The 18,654-nt window shown below is 37.9% G+C and overlaps 1 protein-coding gene across 1 annotated transcript in view; it reads left to right on the top strand.

Annotated features, from left to right (window-relative positions):
• Positions 1-16,201, top strand: part of BRMS1L (BRMS1 like transcriptional repressor) — a 38,040-nt gene extending 21,839 nt beyond the window's left edge. Inside the window, exons 5-10 of the mRNA XM_049766750.1 lie at positions 8,033-8,129; positions 9,238-9,321; positions 10,060-10,124; positions 12,017-12,056; positions 12,941-13,067; positions 14,621-16,201. Coding sequence (XP_049622707.1) covers positions 8,033-8,129; positions 9,238-9,321; positions 10,060-10,124; positions 12,017-12,056; positions 12,941-13,067; positions 14,621-14,738 — 531 coding nt within the window. The 3' untranslated portion in view covers positions 14,739-16,201. The remainder of the gene's footprint in view (positions 1-8,032; positions 8,130-9,237; positions 9,322-10,059; positions 10,125-12,016; positions 12,057-12,940; positions 13,068-14,620) is intronic.
• Positions 16,202-18,654: the final 2,453 nt, after the last annotated feature.

The raw sequence follows: 18,654 nt of genomic DNA, 5'->3' as shown, positions 1-18,654 counted from the left end.
TATCTAACTTCTGGAATTTGCTTTTATATTCTCAAATATCAATTTTAGACATTTTCTTTTTTCAGTATAGTTTTTTATTTTGGGGGGGGCACACCCGGTGCTGCTCAGGGGTTACTCCTAGCTTTGCACTCAGAAATTGCTCCTGGCAGGCTCAGGGGACCATATGGGATGGCGGGGATCAAACCTGGATCTGTCCAGAGTTAGCAGCTTACAAGGCAAATGCCCTACCATGGTGCTATCACCGTGGCCCCAGACATTATTTTCTATTATGAAAGTTGAGAGGACTAGAGTGATGGTGCAGTGGTAGGGTGTTTTCCTTGCACGCGGCTGACCTAGAACAGACTGCGGTTTGATTCCCTGGTGTGCCATATGATTCCCCAAGCCAGGAGCGATTTCGGAGCGCATAGCCAGGAGTAACCCCTGAGTGTCACTGGGTGCGGCCCAAAATAAAAATTAAAATAAAAAAAAGAATGTTGAGAATTTCATATTAGTTTTCATCGTTCTATTCTGCTTGTATTGTTACTGTCATAATTTTCAAATGGGCCACACTTGGCATTGATGAGGGCTTTCTCCAGACTCTACATGGAGGGATCACTCCTGGCAGACTTGGGGGACTGTATGTGTTACCAGGGATTGAATCAGGGTGAGGGGCACACAAGTCAATGCTGTCACTCTAACCCACGGTTTTTGTTTTGTAACTAATGCAAGAGTTTTTCTATGCTTAAACTTTCCTTCTTCTTTTTCTTTTTTTTTGGGGGGGGGGGGCACACACCTGGCGATGCTCGGTGGTTACTCCTGGCTATCTGCTCAGAAATAGCTCCTGGCAGGCATGGGGGACCATATGGGATACTGGGATTCGAACCAACCACCTTCGGTCCTGGATCAACTGCTTGCAAGGCAAACACCGCTGTGCTATCTCTCCAGCCCAAGTTTACCTTCTTATATTATACAACAGTTGTTGTATAATAAGAAAGTTTATACTGGGTTTATATACCTTGTTGTATACAACATATGTTTAATCTTGTAGTTAATACTTGCTTCATTTTGTTTTGCTTGCTATTTTTTTCCTCTGTATCAGTTCTTCCTAGAGATTGCAAAGATCTATGAAATACCCACTAATGACTATTTTCCATGTGACCATATGCATCAGATGATCCAGCAAGTCTATTTTCTTCCTCAATATTTCTTCCTCAGAGCAGCCTATCCACTTCAAGTCTCCTTGTCTCTTCTAGTCCACTCAACACTTCATATCCTTCTGGGATAACTGCAACTCTGTTTTCATGGGGAATTTGGTTTGAAAGCCTGAATCTAGTAGGCTTTTTCATAAGCAAACTGAGCCTGGCTTTCCCCACAGTGATTGATTGCAAGAAAGTAAGAAAGCAAGACAAAAACAACAGTATTTTTGTGACCTAGATTTCTGTCACATTCTATTGGTTAGAAGTGAGTCACTAAGTCCAGTTTACATTCAAGGGGGAGGAATTGCAGGAAGGTGGGATTGTCAAAGATTGATTGGATTTATTTTTAATGGTTTCACTGCTCATGTTGCAAAACATCTTTACTTTTTTTTCTTTCACTGTGGACTAGGTGACAATGTTTTGTTAGATGTTTTGTAGTCTTCTAGATTTTACTGCTAATGAGAAACTTCATTTGATGTTTCTTCCTTTGTAATGTGGTCTGCGTTGTTCTTGAAAACTGAGAAGAACCTCTCTGTATTTTTTTGGGGGGTGTCACATATTGTGATGCTTTGGGATCTCTCCTGGTCAGGTACTCTGGAGTTACTCATAGTAGTAAGTGGGGGGACCTTGTGAGCACCCATGTCTGCTACATATAAGGCAAGCCCACTATCTCTCTACTATCTCTTCAGCCGTACTTTTCTGTATTCTTGATGTTGTGGAATACCATGTACCTTAGATGTACCTTAGTATTTGTCTCTTTTGTGATGAGTATTCAGGGACGTTTTCATAAGCAAACATTTTCAATTCTGGGAAACTTCTTAGTTTCTTAATGTTTTCCTTATTTCTTATTTTCTGTCTTTTTTTTTTTTTTTTTTTTTTGAAACTTACTATTTGGATGTAGAAACTTTCAAGACCATAGAGATTTTTTTTTCTTTTTTTTTCTTTTTTTAGCTTTTGGGTCACACCTGGCAGCAGTCAGGGGTTACTCCTGGCTCTACACTCAGAAATTGTTTCTAGCAGGCTTGGGGGACCATATGGGATGCCGGAATTCAAGCCACTCTCCTTCTGCATGCAAGGCAAATGCCCTACCTCCGTGCTATCTCTCCAGCCCCAGTACCTTAGAGATTTCCTTTTTTTTTTTTTTTTAGAGATTTCTTATATTTTTACTTACATTACATTTGCTTATTTTTGTTCCTTTTATGAGTATCTCCAACTTTTCTATTCTTTACTGAGTATTTCCTTTCTGTTACATTTACTTTCTGAGGATGCTTATGTCCTCAGCTTTTTGTTTTTTGTTATTTTTTGGTTTTTGGGCCACACCCGGTGGTGCTCAGGGGTTACTCCTGGCTGTCTGCTCAGAAATGGCTCCTGGCAGGCACGGGGGACCATATGGGACACCGGGATTCAAACCAACCACCTTTGGTCCTGGATCGGCTGCTTGCAAGGCAAACACCGCTGTGCTATCTCTCTGGGCCCAGTTTTTTTTTTCATAACAGCTTGTTCCTTTTTCCATGTGTCTATAGGTATTCCCTTAATTTTATATTGGTATTAAATGCAGTCTTAATTTCTTGGCCTCGTCTTTATACTTTTCTAATTTTTAGTATATAATAATTTATGTAGCCAGTACCCTGCTGCTGGATTTTTGCTCTTCATTATGTATATTTGTATAGTGTTGCAACTTTGAGCATACTTTTAAATACAACTTTGGCAGAGGTTATTTCCTTAGGATAAAAATTCTCAGTGTAGGGGCTGGAGTGGTGGTGCAAGCGATAGGGCTTGGGGGACCATATGGGATGCTGGGATTGAACCGCAGTCTGTCCTAGGTCAGCCGTGTGCAAGGCAAATGCCCTACCTCTTGTGCCGCTGCTCCGGCTCCTTTCTTATTGATTATTAATGCTATTAACGCTATCATATCACAAATATATACATATATTTTTGGAGGGGGGTTTTGTTTTTTTTGGGTCACATCTGGCTCCACACTCAGAAATCGCTCCTGGCAGGCTCGGGGGACCATATGGGATGCCGGGATTTGAACCACTGACTTTCTGCACACAAGGCAAACGCCTTACCTCCATGCTATGTCTCCAGCCCCGACAAATATTTTTTATGCTCTTCATTTTACTTTTGTATTTTTAGGGGCTTGTTTTTATCTCATTTTTATTTTGGGCCCTATGGGGATCAGTAAGCCATTCTGAGCAGGATTGGAAAGGACATGTGGTGCTGAGGATAGATTCAAAATCTTACCCAAGGGTTGGAATGTGCTCTACGACTTGAGCCACCTCTCTGGTCCCACCTTTATTTTATAATTGTTCAAAAATTTACATCATTAAGTATATTAGTTTTTCTCTTTTTGCCTGCTTCTAATTTTTGTGTTTTGCAAAACTTCTTTTTTTTTTTTTTTTTTTTTTTTTGGTTTTTGGGTCACACCCGGCAGTGCTCAGGGGTTACTCCTGGCTCCATGCTCAGAAATTGCTCCTGGCAGGCACGGGGGACCATATGGGACGCCGAGATTCGAACGCCGGGATTCGAACCGATGACCTTCTGCATGAAAGGCAAATGCCTTACCTCCATGCTATCTCTCTGTCCCTGCAAAACTTCTTGAATCCCAACATCAGATCTTTCTATTAGTTTTCATTTAGCATATTTTACTTCTTAGCCCATTTATTACTATGAGTAAGAAAAATAAATAACCTTGAATTTTTTTTTTTTTTTTTTTTTTTTGGTTTTTGGGTCACACCTGGCAGTGCTCAGGGGTTATTCCTGGCTCCAGGCTCAGAAATTGCTCCTGGCAGGCACAGGGGACCATATGGGGCGCCGGGATTCGAACCGATGACCTCCTGCATGAAAGGCAAACGCCTTACCTCCATGCTATCTCTCCGGCCCCATAACCTTGAATTTTTTAGTCATTATTTTTATGGTCACTTATTCTTTAGATTTCTAGGTGGTTTGCAAAGACCGTTATCAAAAAACAAGAGTGCTGAAAGCAAGGTCTGTTTCTGACCTTTTTTCTTTTCTTGTTTTTTTGGGCCACACTCAGTGATGCTCAGGGGTTCCTCCTGGCTATGCGCTCAGAAATCGCTCCTGCCTTGGGGGGGACCATATGGGACGCCTGGCTATTAAATCTCGGTCTGTCCTAGGCTAGCACTAGCAAGGCAGACACCTTACCTCTAGCGCCACCACTCCAGCCCCATGTTTCTGACTTTTTAAATTATATATATAATATATATATGATATAATTATATATATATATATATATATATATATATATATATATATATATATATATATATATATATATATATTGGTTTTTGGGCCACACCTGGCAGTGCTTAAGGATTACTCCTGGCTATCTGCTCAGAAATAGCTCCTGGCAGGCACGGGGGACCTTATGGGATGCCGCTGGGATTCGAACGAACTACTTTAGGTCCTGGATCGGCTGCTTGCAAGGCAAACGCCGCTGTGCTATCTCTCTGGCCCCTATATTTTGTTTTTTTATTAAGAAAGCTTTAAAAATCGTCTTTTTTTTGTTGTTCGTTTGTTTTTTCAGGCCACACTCATTTGATGCTCAGGGGTTACTCCTGGCTAAGCACTCAGAAATTGCCCCTGACTTGGGGGGACCATATGGGACGCTGGGGGATCAAACCGCAGTCCTTCCTTGGCTAGCACTTGCAAGGCAGACACCTTTGATTCTTAGTAATATTTTAGTAAGAATTTCCCAGGCTTAGTAAAATTTTCTCAGGATTGCAATTATAAAGGAATTTACCTGTTGCGTTAATGTACTTAAGGCTTCTGAGTCTTGGCCCTGTCACATGAATATCACTGTTTGGTGGAAGACTGTTCTCTTTTCCTGATATTTCCTAGTTTAAAGTTTGGAATATGTCAGATGACTTTACTAAAGGCAGGAGACAAGTTAAAAGAAGTAAGCATTGGGCTGGAGGGGTGGTGCAAGCAGTAAGGTGTTTGCCTTGCATATGCTAACCTAGGGTGGACCACGGTTGATCACCTGACGTCCATCCATGTGGTCCCCAAGACAGGAGTGATTTCTGAGTGCATAACCAGGAGTAACCGCTGAGCGTCACTGGGTGTGCCCCAGAAAGAAAAAAAAAAAGCAAGCAGAGAGGTTATCCTGCAACAAGATAAATTTTCAGGAGCAAGAAAGCAAAATTAAAGGACTGGAATGTGTACCTTGCATACTCTTAACATTCAGGTTTGATCCCTGGCAGGGGAATCTGTGGTGTCCCCTTGAGCACTGTGGGGTATGGTCGTGGTAACTCCAGTTCTTCAGGACTCCAGAGGAACTACATTGAGGATGCCTTCTGTTCATTAAAAAGGATATTTTTCTTTAGGACATCAAGTTTTAGACTGCTTTGATTTGACTTTTTCTTTCCATGTGACAAAAGTCATCTCTTGCCTGCCACTCAAGGAATATTTAAACGTCTAAACTCTGGGCCAGAGTGTTAGTACAGTGGTTAGTTACTTGCCTTGCATGCAGCATGACCGGGTTCCATGCCTAGCATCTAATGTGGTCCCAGAACTGCCAGGAGTAATTTTTGAGTGCAGAGCCAGGGATAATTCTTGAGCATTCCCAGGTGTGGCTCTAAAATACAAAACAAGCAAGAAAAGCTCAAACCCTCAAGAAAAATCTTCAAGATTGACACTGGGAATGATATCTACAATAGCTATGGCTGTGTCTATCACAAGAAATCATATCTAACTATCCCCATAGCCTTTTTTAGATAGTTAGATATTATCTATCCCGATATCTTAAAATCCTTTCTAGATAATAGCATGTGATAGGTGGCTTGGGAGTCTGTCTTAAGTTCTATATATGATGAATCTATATTTTATTGTTTAATTTGTGTTTTTATTTTTTATTTAATTTAATTAATTAATTAATTAATTTATTTATTTATTTTGGCCACATCCGCTTGATGCTCAGGGGTTACTCCTGGCTAAGTGCTCAGAAATTGCCCCGGCTTGGGGGGACCACATGGGACGCCGGGGGATCGAACCGTGGTTGCGATCTTTCCTTGGCTAGCACTTGCAAGGCAGACACCTTACCTCTAGCGCCACATCGCTGGCCCCTTAATTTGTATTTTTAAATCGAGTTGTATTCATTTACCATTGGTTTACAATACTATTCTATTTCAAAAACATGTGTAAAATACTAAATCTCAGTCATAGCCATAGTTCTAGTGTTTATGGCTCTTAAAATAATGGATACTGGAGTCAGAGTCATAGTACAGTAGGTAGGATGCTTGCCTTGCACTGGGCTTACCTAGGTTCAATCCCTGGTATCCTAGATGGTCCCCCAACCACCACCAGGAGTAATTCCTGTTGTGCAGAACCAGGAGTCACCCCTAAGCATCACTGAGTGTGATTACAAAAGAAAAATTGAACCAAAAACCCAGCATACTCCCAAATAATGGATACTATTATATAAAAGAATAATAAAATAGAATTAGCAAACATGGATTCTAGTGTGGCCTTTTAAAATTATCTTGTCTTGGGGCCAGAATGATTGGAATTGGGTTTGATCCCCAGCATTCCATATGGTCCCCCAAATCTGCCAGGAGCAATTTCTGAGCTCAGAGCCAGTAGTGACTCCTGAGCACCACCAGGTATGGCCCCAAAACCAAATGAAAACAAAATCCAAAACAAAACAAAATTATCTTGTCTTTTAAGCAAGTCACAGATTTCTAGGTTGAAAATTTGGATATAATTAATCCATAATTTCCTTGATTATAATTATTATTTAAAATGATTCTAAGGGGCTGTAGTGGTAGCACAGTGGTAGGAAGTTGCCTTGCATGCAGCTGAGCCAAGATGGATGTGGGTTTGATCCCATATGGTCCCCCAAACCCGGAGCGATTTCTGAGCACAGAGCCAGGCATAACCTTGAGCACCACTGGGTGTGGCTCCCCAAACCAAAATAAAATAAGATAAAATAAAATGATTCTAAAACTTATTTAAATCTTTCTCTTTATGTTTTTTTATTTGTAGTTACTTTTTGGGTCAGCCACTCAGTGATACTCAAGAGTTACCTTGTTCTAAAGTTGGAAATTATTCCTGGGGATCATAGAGGATTTCTGGGATTGGACCCAGGTTAGCCTTATGCAAGGCAAGCACCTTCGTGCTATGCTATTGTTCTAACCTTTTTTTTTCTTTCTGATTTAAAGTTTATTTTAATGATTTGAGATACATTGAATTTATTAAGTGGACTATATCTTTTTAGACCCAGTTCTTTATTATAGTGACAAGTGGTACCTTATGGTTCTTTTAATTGTTTTTATTATGTAAAATGTATTTCCCCTACCCTTTGTTGTTGTTCTTGTGATAATTGTAGTGCTTGCTGGGGCGGGGGAGCTTCAAATACTTTTTTAGTGTTCACCTACATGTTGATAGTACCTACATGTGTTCACTGGGGATCAAACATACACTTGGGACTGATGCCTGGGATTACAGATATCACTGCCATGATTACACTTGACTGTGGGAGCAGTGCTGGGATCAAATTTATGCCTGCAAGCCCAATGCTGTACAATTGAGCTATGTGGATATTATGACCTGCTTATATTTGAAAGAGGTGATGGAAGTTTACCTTGAGTTTTTAGAAAGTAAATACCTCTTACTGTATATAAATTTTAGGTGCCCTTAACATAATTTCATGTTATTTGCTGTATAATTAGATTATATATTTTCTAGCTTTCTATATTTCATCTTTAAAAAATATTAAGTTGAATTAAAAAGGTCAAAAATAAATTCTGTAATTTAAAGGTACTTGAAGAGTAACTTATTTAATTTTGGCAAATATTTTCCTCTCTATTTAGGTACAATCTGTTTACTTTTATCTTTAGAGTGAAAAGCTTTTGTTATATGATACAGTCCAGAGTGAACTAGAGGAGAAGATAAGAAGACTTGAAGAGGACAGACACAGTATTGATATTACATCTGGTAACAAATAATATGATTATGTTTAAGGGATTTTGATCTTTTGGTTTGCTTTTGAGACTTACAACATTGTAATCTTTAAGGGCAAATACAAGGGTGAATCTTCTAATTGGATATGACTGTAATTCTTGTTTTGATTTGAACTCACTTCAGAATGACTTAGAAAATGGACACATGAAAAGAGACAACAGAAGTGTGACAGGAACTATAAAAAGTATAGTAGGAGAGAAACAATATTGCAGCCCACTAGGAATGGATGATAGACACTTTCCCTTTTAGTTAATATATTGTCAGGTAGACAAAGGATTATAAAACTTTTCTCTTGGTACTACAGAGAGAGGCTAGATGAATAAAAATTACAGTGTGGTAGCTTTTTGTCTCAGAAAAAGGAAAAACAGATCATTATAAAATTTGCTTTTTTAGGGGGGAATTATGGAAGGTATTTTTGTTAGTGATATGTCATGTAATTCTTACAAATAGAATTATTTATTTCATATAAATTTTATTTTTTTGATATAGATTAGGCATAAGTGGATGAGACAAGTTGTGAGCTCTGATGTTGTTTCATCACCTTCTGCCTGGGCTACATTAGGTTTTCTAAGTTGGCCTCCTGGTTTGTAAAATGGCAACAACAAAAACCTCAGAGATAGATTTAAACATTGAGAGAGTGCATCTTATTTTATTTAACAAAATAACCAGAGAGATAATACAGAGTTAAGGTGCATAGAAGGGAAGCAGCCTTACTTGAGTAGATACACTATCCCTGGGAATCATCTTAATCACTGAGTTGGGAGTAGACAACTCCAACCCCCAGCACTACTAGGTATGGCTTCTAATTCCTCAAAAGCAAACAGATCAAATCAAAGTGCCTGTCATAAGTTTATCAGTACTAGTTCTTAAGTGACAAGTTGAATTTTACTTTGATAAAGAAGAAACTTCTAGACATATAGCTATTTATGAATTATTTCATTATATGTAGTTTTTGTGTATATAGACATACACATAGTTGCCTATGAAATCTTTGCCCTGAAATTCTCTATATATACTATATCCTTTTATTTACTTCCACTCTCCAGAAATATGCTAACATTTAATTTTATTTACTTCCCAGAGCTATGGAATGATGAACTTCAGTCAAGAAAAAAGAGAAAAGATCCATTCAGTCCTGACAAAAAGAAGCCCGTTGTTGTTTCAGATATCTTTTCCCAATTTTTCTGGCTTTCTCTTTGGCTTTCACATGCATTAAGTATTGTGTAGACTTTTGGAGCCTTTATTAGTACATATTGTCTTTGTTTGCTTGATCCTGTAATAAGCAAAAGATGATTTCTAAATCTAATTAAAGACAGAAAGGATAGTTTAGATTCTGAGGGGCAAGAGCAGGACATTAATGATGATCTCAACTTTGAAATTCAGTATGACTTCATAGTTTACTTTGATGTGAAATAAAAATGTTGGGTGTTCAGCATGATTGTTTAATTTTCATGCATATGGCATCTTTCATATTTCTGGTATTGGGATGTCTTTAAATTACATTAGGATGTGCATTTCTTGGAATTCTCAATGGTAACTTTCTCCCCCATCTCAAAGCAGTGATTAGATTGAAGATGCATCTTATAGTCAGTAGAAAGGAGAGTATATGGTTATGGGGTTGAGATATAGTTAAAACTGTCTGTGCCATTACAATAACATTGATAAGCATGAAATCATTGTTATAACATGAAATATTTGGATACATTTATTTGGTACTAAGTTTTTTAGTTAAATAATTATTTAAGTCTGAATTTGTCCTTTTACAGTTTTTTGCAAGACTAATGTGAAGCCATAATTCATCATACTAAAACTTATAACAACTTATTCTATTATTTAAAAAACAAAATTGAAAATAAAATTTAGACTTATGATTTTATCAGTAAATTGACCTTGACCTTTCAACGTCCATATATAGTTTATATGCTACAAGATCTTGATATTCTTGAAGACTGGACAACAATTAGGAAGGTATGAATAAAAGTCAATAAAATACAAGTATTAGACTTTTCTTAAAGATTTTCTTTTTTCATTAATGCATCAAGAATGATTATTGTATATTTGATTTACTTTGCATCATTCTCTAAGATAATTATTAAAATATAACAACAGGTTGCAAAACTACTTTTTTAAAAATAATTTTTATTGAGACCAATGTGAATTACAAGTCTTTCACAGTTATATTTAAAGTACATAGTGACAGTGAATTAGGGCCATTCCCACTACCAGTGTTGTCCTCCCTTGGCCCATTCCCAGCATGTATCTCTTACCTCCACCTTAGCCCCCTGGACTGCTAGTATAACCGGTCCCTTTTGTGTATAGCTTGTAATTTGGGTCTCTTGATTTTATTATTGTTCACTTTGGGTTGGGTATTTAGGTCTGATCTTTTTTTTTTCAATTTCTGCTCAAAGTTCATGAGACTGCTTTGCTCCTGGTACCATCCACTTCTTGTTTTCTTTACTTTTTTTTTTTTTTTTAATCAAATTGTAGGAAGAATAGAAATATGAGACAGAACAAGATGATTCATGTTCTATGGTTCTGTTTAAAATAAAAGAAGAAGAAAGCAGGAGGGAGCCCTTGTTTAGAAGCTATAAATATAAATTTAATAGAAGGAAAAGAAAGAAAAAGAAAGGTGGGAGGCTGGTGTGTCAAGGTGTTGTTTTTTTTTTATCATAGGCACAGGAAATATTGGGAAAATTAGGAAATTCCCTTGACCTAAGAGATTCAGGATGTCTCCACCATTGAAGCATACTGTCATGAGATCAATTACAGGCTCCGGACATGTTCATTGTTGAACCCCTAGGTCTTTCTTTTGGTGCCAAGAAATATTCTGGGGCCGGAGAAATAGCATGGAGGTAAGGCGTTTGCCTTTCATGCAGGAGGTCATCGGTTCGAATCCCGGCGTCCCATATGGTCCCCCGTGCCTGCCAGGAGCAATTTCTGAGCCTGGAGCCCGGAATAACCCCTGAGCACTGCTGGGTGTGACCCAAAAACCAAAAAAAAAAAATAAAGATTCTGCTCAGTTGTGGTTGTCAAAGTCAGTTCTCTGTAGTTAGAGATCTCAGTTTTTACAGATTCTAGGATGAAATCTAGGATAGAGTCTTTATGGTTCCAGATGTTCTGCTCAGTCATAATTGTTGTAGTCAGTATTCTGTATTTAGTGATCTTGTTTTTTGCACACATCAAAGGATAGAGTGTCTTCTTATTTCATCTCACTGTTAGAAGGTGAGGTAGGACAACCTGTCCTTAGATCAAGTTGTTTCCTTGTCGTCAGGATGTTGTATGAAGCTACCCTGGACAACTTGGTACCAGAGCGGTATTGGGGTCTCTCCTGTGGGGAGTTTACTCCTGGTTGCAAAACTACTTTAAGAGACATAGCAGCTTGTAAATTTTTTGTAAGAATGCAATAATTTATGCAAAATAATTTATTTCAGTTGTCCAAAAATAAATGTGACCATCTTGTGCCTGGTCCATACCTCATACGTGACTCCCAGAAGATACTCAGTAAATATTTGTTGACTGAATGAAAGTGGTTAATTGAACCTTGATTATATGTCTTACATTCTGTCATTGAACAGTCACGAGTTAAAAGTTTGTGCTAGTTTAAAAAGATTTGTTTTCCTTATTAGGTTTTTCTGCTTTTAGAAACTTGTTAATTGAGAGTAGAGATTATTTCAGTCATTGGCAATACCTTCAGGAGGAATTGATATTCGTTACATTTATTCTTTATGGTCTGAGACATAATCTATTAGAACACCAGAGACATTATTTTACTGTTATTAAGGTTATTAGTAATGTCTTATATTAGGTTCCAGAATAGTTTATGAACTCAGACAACTTCTTTATTCTTCTATTTTATTAAGGCGATGGCTACGTTGGGTCCACACAGAGTGAAAACAGAACGTAAGTCACTTAGTTTGTGTTCAGACACTTTCTCAATGGAAATTTGCATCCTTGATATTCTGCACACTAAAGAGCTCTCTATTGGTGGATTCATTTCATTAGTGAACTCTACCCAGAATTAAAGGGGAATTCTGGATTCTTTGCTTAATTTTAAAATGTCAAAAAACCTGAATGTGATATAGTTCTTTCTTCGGCCCTTATTTATTTGTTTGGATTTGGTTTGTTTGTTTGGGGGCCACATCCACCTGTGCTCAGGGCTTACAGTACTATGTATTCAGGAGTCACTCCTGGCAATACTTTGGGGATCATAGATGCTGGTATTTTAACTCAAGTGAGCAGCATACAAGACAAGTGCCTTACCTGTTGTACAATCTCTCCAGTTTCAGAGTTAATTCTTCATTTTTGTTGTTTGTTTTTGTTTAATGGACCACACCTGAAGATGCTCAGGGACTATTCCTTGGTCTGCACTTAGGAATTAATTCTGGTGGTGTTTGGGGGACCATATAGGATGCCAGGGATTTAATCTGGGTCAGCTGCATGTAAGGCAAACACCCTATCCCCTGTACTATCCAGCTCACAAAGTTAATTTCTATTATTTTGTGCTTCTAATATTACATAATTTTTTAATTTGGTTTTGGTTTTTGGGTCACACCTGGCAGTGCTCAGGGGTTACTCCTGGCTCTGTGCTCGGAACTCACTCCTGGCAGGCTCGGGGGGGGGGGGGGAACGGGACGGGACGGGACGGGATGGGACGGAACGGAACATATGGGATTCCGGGAATCGAACCACCTTCAGTCCTTGAGATTGCATGCAAGGCAAACGTCCTACTGCTGTGCTATCTCTCTGGCCCCACATAATAAAGTTTTTTTATTTTATCCCTATAGCACCTGTGAAACTGGAAAAGCATTTGCATAGTGCTAGATCTGAAGAGGGAAGATTATATTATGATGGTGAATGGTATATACGCGGACAAACAATATGTATCGATAAAAAAGATGAATGTCCTACAAGGTAAAAAACTATCTCATTTCAATGATGCTCAGTATTTGAGTGTATATTATGTTGTCAGTAAATACTGCTTTTTTAGTATTTTACTGCAACATAGTATGAATGTGGTTAATATATGAAATAGTATTGAAGATTATACACATGTTTTTAGTATATTTCTGTGTAAATGTTTAATAGTATCAAAAACCTGTACAAGTATCATAGATAGTTTGACATGGGAAATTAAGGATTTTTTGTTTGTTGTTGTTGTTGTTGTTTTTTCTCTCTCTTATTTTTGGGGGTTCATACCCAGCAGTGCTCAGGTGTTATTCCTGGTTCTATGCTCAGAAATTGCTCCTGGCAGGCCCAGGGGATCATATGGGATGTCAGGATTTGAACCACCATTCGTCCTGAATCAGTTGTGTGCCAGGCAAATGCCCTACTGCTATTCTATCTCTCTGGCTCCCATTTTTGGTTTTTGGACCACACCGAGTGGTGCTCGGAGGTTAATCCTGGCTCTGTACTCAGACTCTGGAGACCATATGGGATCCAGGGATCAAATCCAGGTCGGCCATATGTAAAGCAAACATCCTACTTGCTGTGTTATCGCTTGAGCCCCAGGAAATTAGGGATTATTTTTGTTTTTATGGGGGCATCACACCCAGTGGTGGTTAGAGATTACTCCTGGATCTGACTGAAAAATTACTCTTGGCAGGCTCGGGGTCCACATGAGATGCCAGGGATTGAACCTGAGTCGACAGTCTGCAAGGCAAATGCTCTCCCCACTGTACTATCACTCAGCTCTTGAGATTTTTTTTTGATAGCCAAAATTGATAGGAGATGGAGCAATATTGTATAAGCACCTATTTTAGCTTCACTTTATGTTAATAGGATGAGCTCGAGTAGGAACAAATTGTACATTTAATAATTATAATAGAAAGTGAGATTTGCCAGCACTAACAGGAAAGAGATTTTGTTTGTTTTTTGTTTTTTTGGGCCAGACTTAGTGGTCCTCAGGAGTTACTTTTGGTTCTGAGCCCAGGAATCACTCCTGGTGGGGTGTGGGGGACCATATGAGATGCCACGATTGAACCTGGATTGGCCACATGCAAGGCAAGCAACCTACCTACTTTACTATTTCTCTGGCCCGTGGAGATTATTTTTATATTTTATATATATGTTCATATATTTTTTTTATATTTTATTTTTATTTATTTATTTTGGGTAGTGTGCTCTGGGCTTACTCCTGGCTCTGCACTCAGGGATCACTTTTGGTGGGTTTCTGGGGACTGTATGGTGTGCCAGGAATTGAACCCAGGTCAGTCGCATGCAAGGCAAACATCCTACCACTGTACTGTCATTCTGGCCCCAAGAAAGGAGATTATTTAGTATTGCTGAATACTAAATTTTTGGCAGAATGATGTACTGATAGTGCAGTTGTCTAGGAAATAACAATACATACTGAGTCTAGTCTTGTAGTCCAGCTATTTTGGCTTTATAGATAGTACTCTAAAGTAAATGAAGGAGGTATATTGATATTCGTTAATTCATTCAATTTTTTCTCTTTTTTCTTTTAGTGCTGTAATTACAACAATTAACCATGATGAAGTTTGGTTTAAGAGAACTGATGGAAGCAAATCTAAGCTTTACATTTCACAGTTACAGAAAGGAAAATACTCAATTAAACATTCGTAATCATGATTTAAGTATTATCTAAGCCTACCAAGTATGATGTGCCATGGGGGTGAAAATGAATTCAGTAACTTAATATTCTCATCGAGTCATGAGAGACGATATTTGTGGGTAATACTTGAAGTAGATCTCATACTGGTATGTTATTAAAAGATACGGTAATAAAAGTTTAATCAGGATCATACTTTTATTCACCGATAGGATCAGTGGCAAAAGGCATATATGGTAGGGATTCCTTATTAAATTTTTTCTTTGTTTTTTAAAAACATCTTGCAAGTCTTTTTTATCTTTAGTGATCTATGTTGCTAAATGGTTATCTTTATCTGCAATATTTTTTATTTTCCATATCAAGTATTTGTAAATAAACCTGATGAAATGTTTCCTATAAATGGTTTGTACTAGTCCATCTGTGTTAAATCAGAACTGAAATTTAAACATATATGTGAGTATGTATATATGGCCTCATCAGCTTATTTAGAACTGATGGCCTTACCTTACAATCTTATTTTATCCCAAATCAAGCTATTGGGTTTGAAAGCTAAAAGGAGCACTTTTGTAGAGTAGCAGTTTTCCTTTTCCTTGTCCTTCATTGTATGGTGGTGACCTATTTTTACAAATTATATGTAATGTTAATTAGTAAAATCAGTGTCAAGTTATAACATGCTTCTACATGTATTTCTTGTGATTTTTTTTAAAGGGTCGTCGGCATTTAAGCCTGGTATTTATGATGCAGTAAGTGGTGAACAGTGACTGACAGTATTGTGGTGCTTGCTCTACATGTCTGATTTTTTTTAATGGAAACAGATTTTTAGTGAGCAATTTCCAGAGGTAAAACTAGGTTCTTAACCTAATTTTATTTCCAGGCAAAATAGGAAGGAATGATTTCCTTGAGTCTATCTCCAAATTAATTATTATTTTTTAATCTTGGCATTTTTACACTTTAAGGCCTCTTGGTGCAATTTAGAAAGTTTGGCTTCTCTTCCCTTAGCTACATTCAAAATTTACTTCTAAACCCTCAGGAACAGTACAAAGTCTCAAAACCTTCAGTATAGCAGCATAGTTGGCTGTACTATATAAAAGGGTATAACCAAATCAAGTATTCCTGGTGGTCTTGTGCACTTTAGTTTCTGTTAAAATGAAACTTAAGAACGAAGAGATCTACTTATCAACACACCGGCAGGACTATCTGCATTATTCCGTTTATTTTTCTTACTATTTTACCTCTGCAAATCCCATTTCGTGCAGATCACTACTTCATAGTTGCCAAATGTTAAAATGTTTAACTTCTGAAATTCATTATCAACAAAGTTAAGTACTTTGTTCTGTTTCTGATTAACTTCTGCATATGTACATAATGTCATGATTGGATTGTATTTGACAGATTTATGTATACAATTTCATAAGCATTTTTAATAAGATTTGTATTTTTAAATTTAGTATATAATAAAATATGTGTTTCAGTGTCATTTACTGTGTCTTGAATTATTTGCTGCACATAAGTGTTTCTGAATTATTGTACATAAGTGTTTATGATCTACAACCTTTCCACAAAAAGGATTTGAACCATTTGTGTTAACAGATGATGGTGTTGAACAAGAGCTTTTGCTTTTCTGAACAATAATGAAACCAAATTTATTTGGATATTTAAGACAGCTCACTTAGGCTTAATTAAATGTATGCTAATCATAATATTTTTCATTTGTTTGCTTTGAGACCACACCTAGTAGTGCTTAAGTGGCTATTCTTGGTTTATTGATAGGGGTAACTCTGCAGTCCAGTGATGCAGTGCTAGGGATCAAATTTGGAATTATTGCATGGAAAGCATGCATAAGCCTGTTGAGTTATCTTTCTGATCCCAAATATTTTACTTGAATAAAAATGTGATGTAAATTATGAAATTCTGTCTAGGATATCTGTACTTTATTTTCATGTTGCCTCATACTTAGAAGGCTGGTGCTCCACCTTGGAGAATACCTAAACCCTAAAATCAGAAGTCACACCTGGCATGGGGCCAAAGAGCTAGCACAGCCGTAGGGCGTTTGCCTTAGATGCAGAAGGATGGTGGTTTGGAGTCAGAGGGATATCTTGGAGGTAAAGCATTTCTCTTGCATGCAGAAGGTTGGTGGTTCAAATCCCGTCATGCCATATGGTCCCCTGAGCCTGCCAGGAGCAGTTTCTGAGTGTGGAGTCAGAAGTAGCCCCTGAGCACTGCTGGGTGTGACCCAAAAACCAAAAATGAAAACAAACAAACAAAAAGAAATCACACCTGACAGGCTTGGGGGACCATCTGGGATGCCGGGGTTTGAACCCAGGTTCGCCTGGAGTCGGCTGTGTACAAGGCAAATGTTCTACCGCTGTGCCATCACTCTGACCCTCACTTTAAATATTTTAATATTTAGATTATGCAAACTATCCCAAAATATTGATAGTCATTCAACTAAATATGTGCTTGATACAGTTTAAGTGCTATAAATTATACTTTGTTATTGGGCAGTTGGCTATTAGACTTCTGGTTTAAGGTTTAATTAGTTCAGGAAAATTGGTAAAAGCCTGTGAAGTGTGATGCTGTTACTGCTACTATTGTTATATTTATGATAAGTCTGAGCATAATTTATGAGCCTTTCTTATAACAACTCCTGGGATTTTACAACCTTCCTGTTGCCTCCTATTAAAAAAAGAATCTATTCATCACTGACAATTGTTAAACACTAATGACATATTCCTCTTGTCTCTTTTCTCATTGCTCATGTCGGTAGATAGGAAGCTGAGTACTTTTCATTCTTTGGCAAGTGAAGGTTGTTCTGCTGTGTATATGTATAATTACTTAGAACTCAAAATGCCATTGACAGAACCATGCACACACACCATAGATTATTTGAAAAGAAGAACAGGGATATTGGCTACTGCTGAAAAAATTTAAAAAGTTTTTGCTGACACTGCAGTGCTCAAGGAACAACTCCTGATAGTGCTTGGGAAGACTGAGTAGTGCTCTGATTGGAATCCAGGCCTCACACATGACATCCCTTTGAACCATCTCTCTAGCTCAGATTTTACCTTTGGGCCCAATAAGCCCAGTATACTAAAACTGAGGTAAATGCATTTATTAGATATGGAAGTTGAATGTAAGATATGTATGGGTGAATATACTAAATAGGATTTGTGAGTCTCTTACCATATTAATTGCTAAACATAAGGAAATACATGTTTTAAAGAAAATAAAACCTCAAAATGGAGTTAGAGAAAACGCATGTTTTAGAGTAATAAGTATAGTGAGTAGGGAGTTTGTCTTGCACTCGACTGACCCGGATTCAATCCCCAGCATCCCATGTGGTCCCCAGAGCACCACTAGGAATGATTCCTGAATGCAGAGCCAAGAGTAAACCCTAAGCATCACCAGGTGTAGCATCAAAACAAACCAAAAACATTCTCTGTATATAACCCACCCCAATAACAGTTTTCTAAACTAAAATGGATAAATCAAAGACGCAGTTACCATCGATTATGTGGAAAACAATTTGAGCACTTCCAGACTCCAGAATAATAGCCTCCAATTCATGCCAAATAATACAGGCTAAAATAAGGCTAACACAAATGAAAACAGTCATGCTAGGATGTCTCCAAAGCTTGTAGAAAGCAGTTCCTGCAGAAGGACCTTGGTGTTACACTTCTGCTTATGTGCTGCTTTTCTGCTACAAAACAGCTCCTGGATGCTAGTTTTGCTTTAAAAAAATTGGGGGGGGGGATGGTTGAGGGGTGGGAACCATATATAGGGTTTTACTTTTCTACCACTGAACTACAGGGATCACAACTGGCTCAGGGATTTTCATTCATTTGTTCTTGACGTTGCTCTTGGGACATTGTGAAGTGTTCTCCAAGAGTAAAGTGGAGTGAAGGGCACTTTGGAAAAGTAGGGGGACTT

Source organism: Suncus etruscus, chromosome 2, assembly GCF_024139225.1.
Source record: "Suncus etruscus isolate mSunEtr1 chromosome 2, mSunEtr1.pri.cur, whole genome shotgun sequence".
NCBI lineage: Eukaryota > Metazoa > Chordata > Mammalia > Eulipotyphla > Soricidae > Suncus > Suncus etruscus.
The sequence above is the reverse complement of the archived record's forward strand: the minus strand, read 5'-3'. Positions and strand labels throughout refer to the sequence as shown.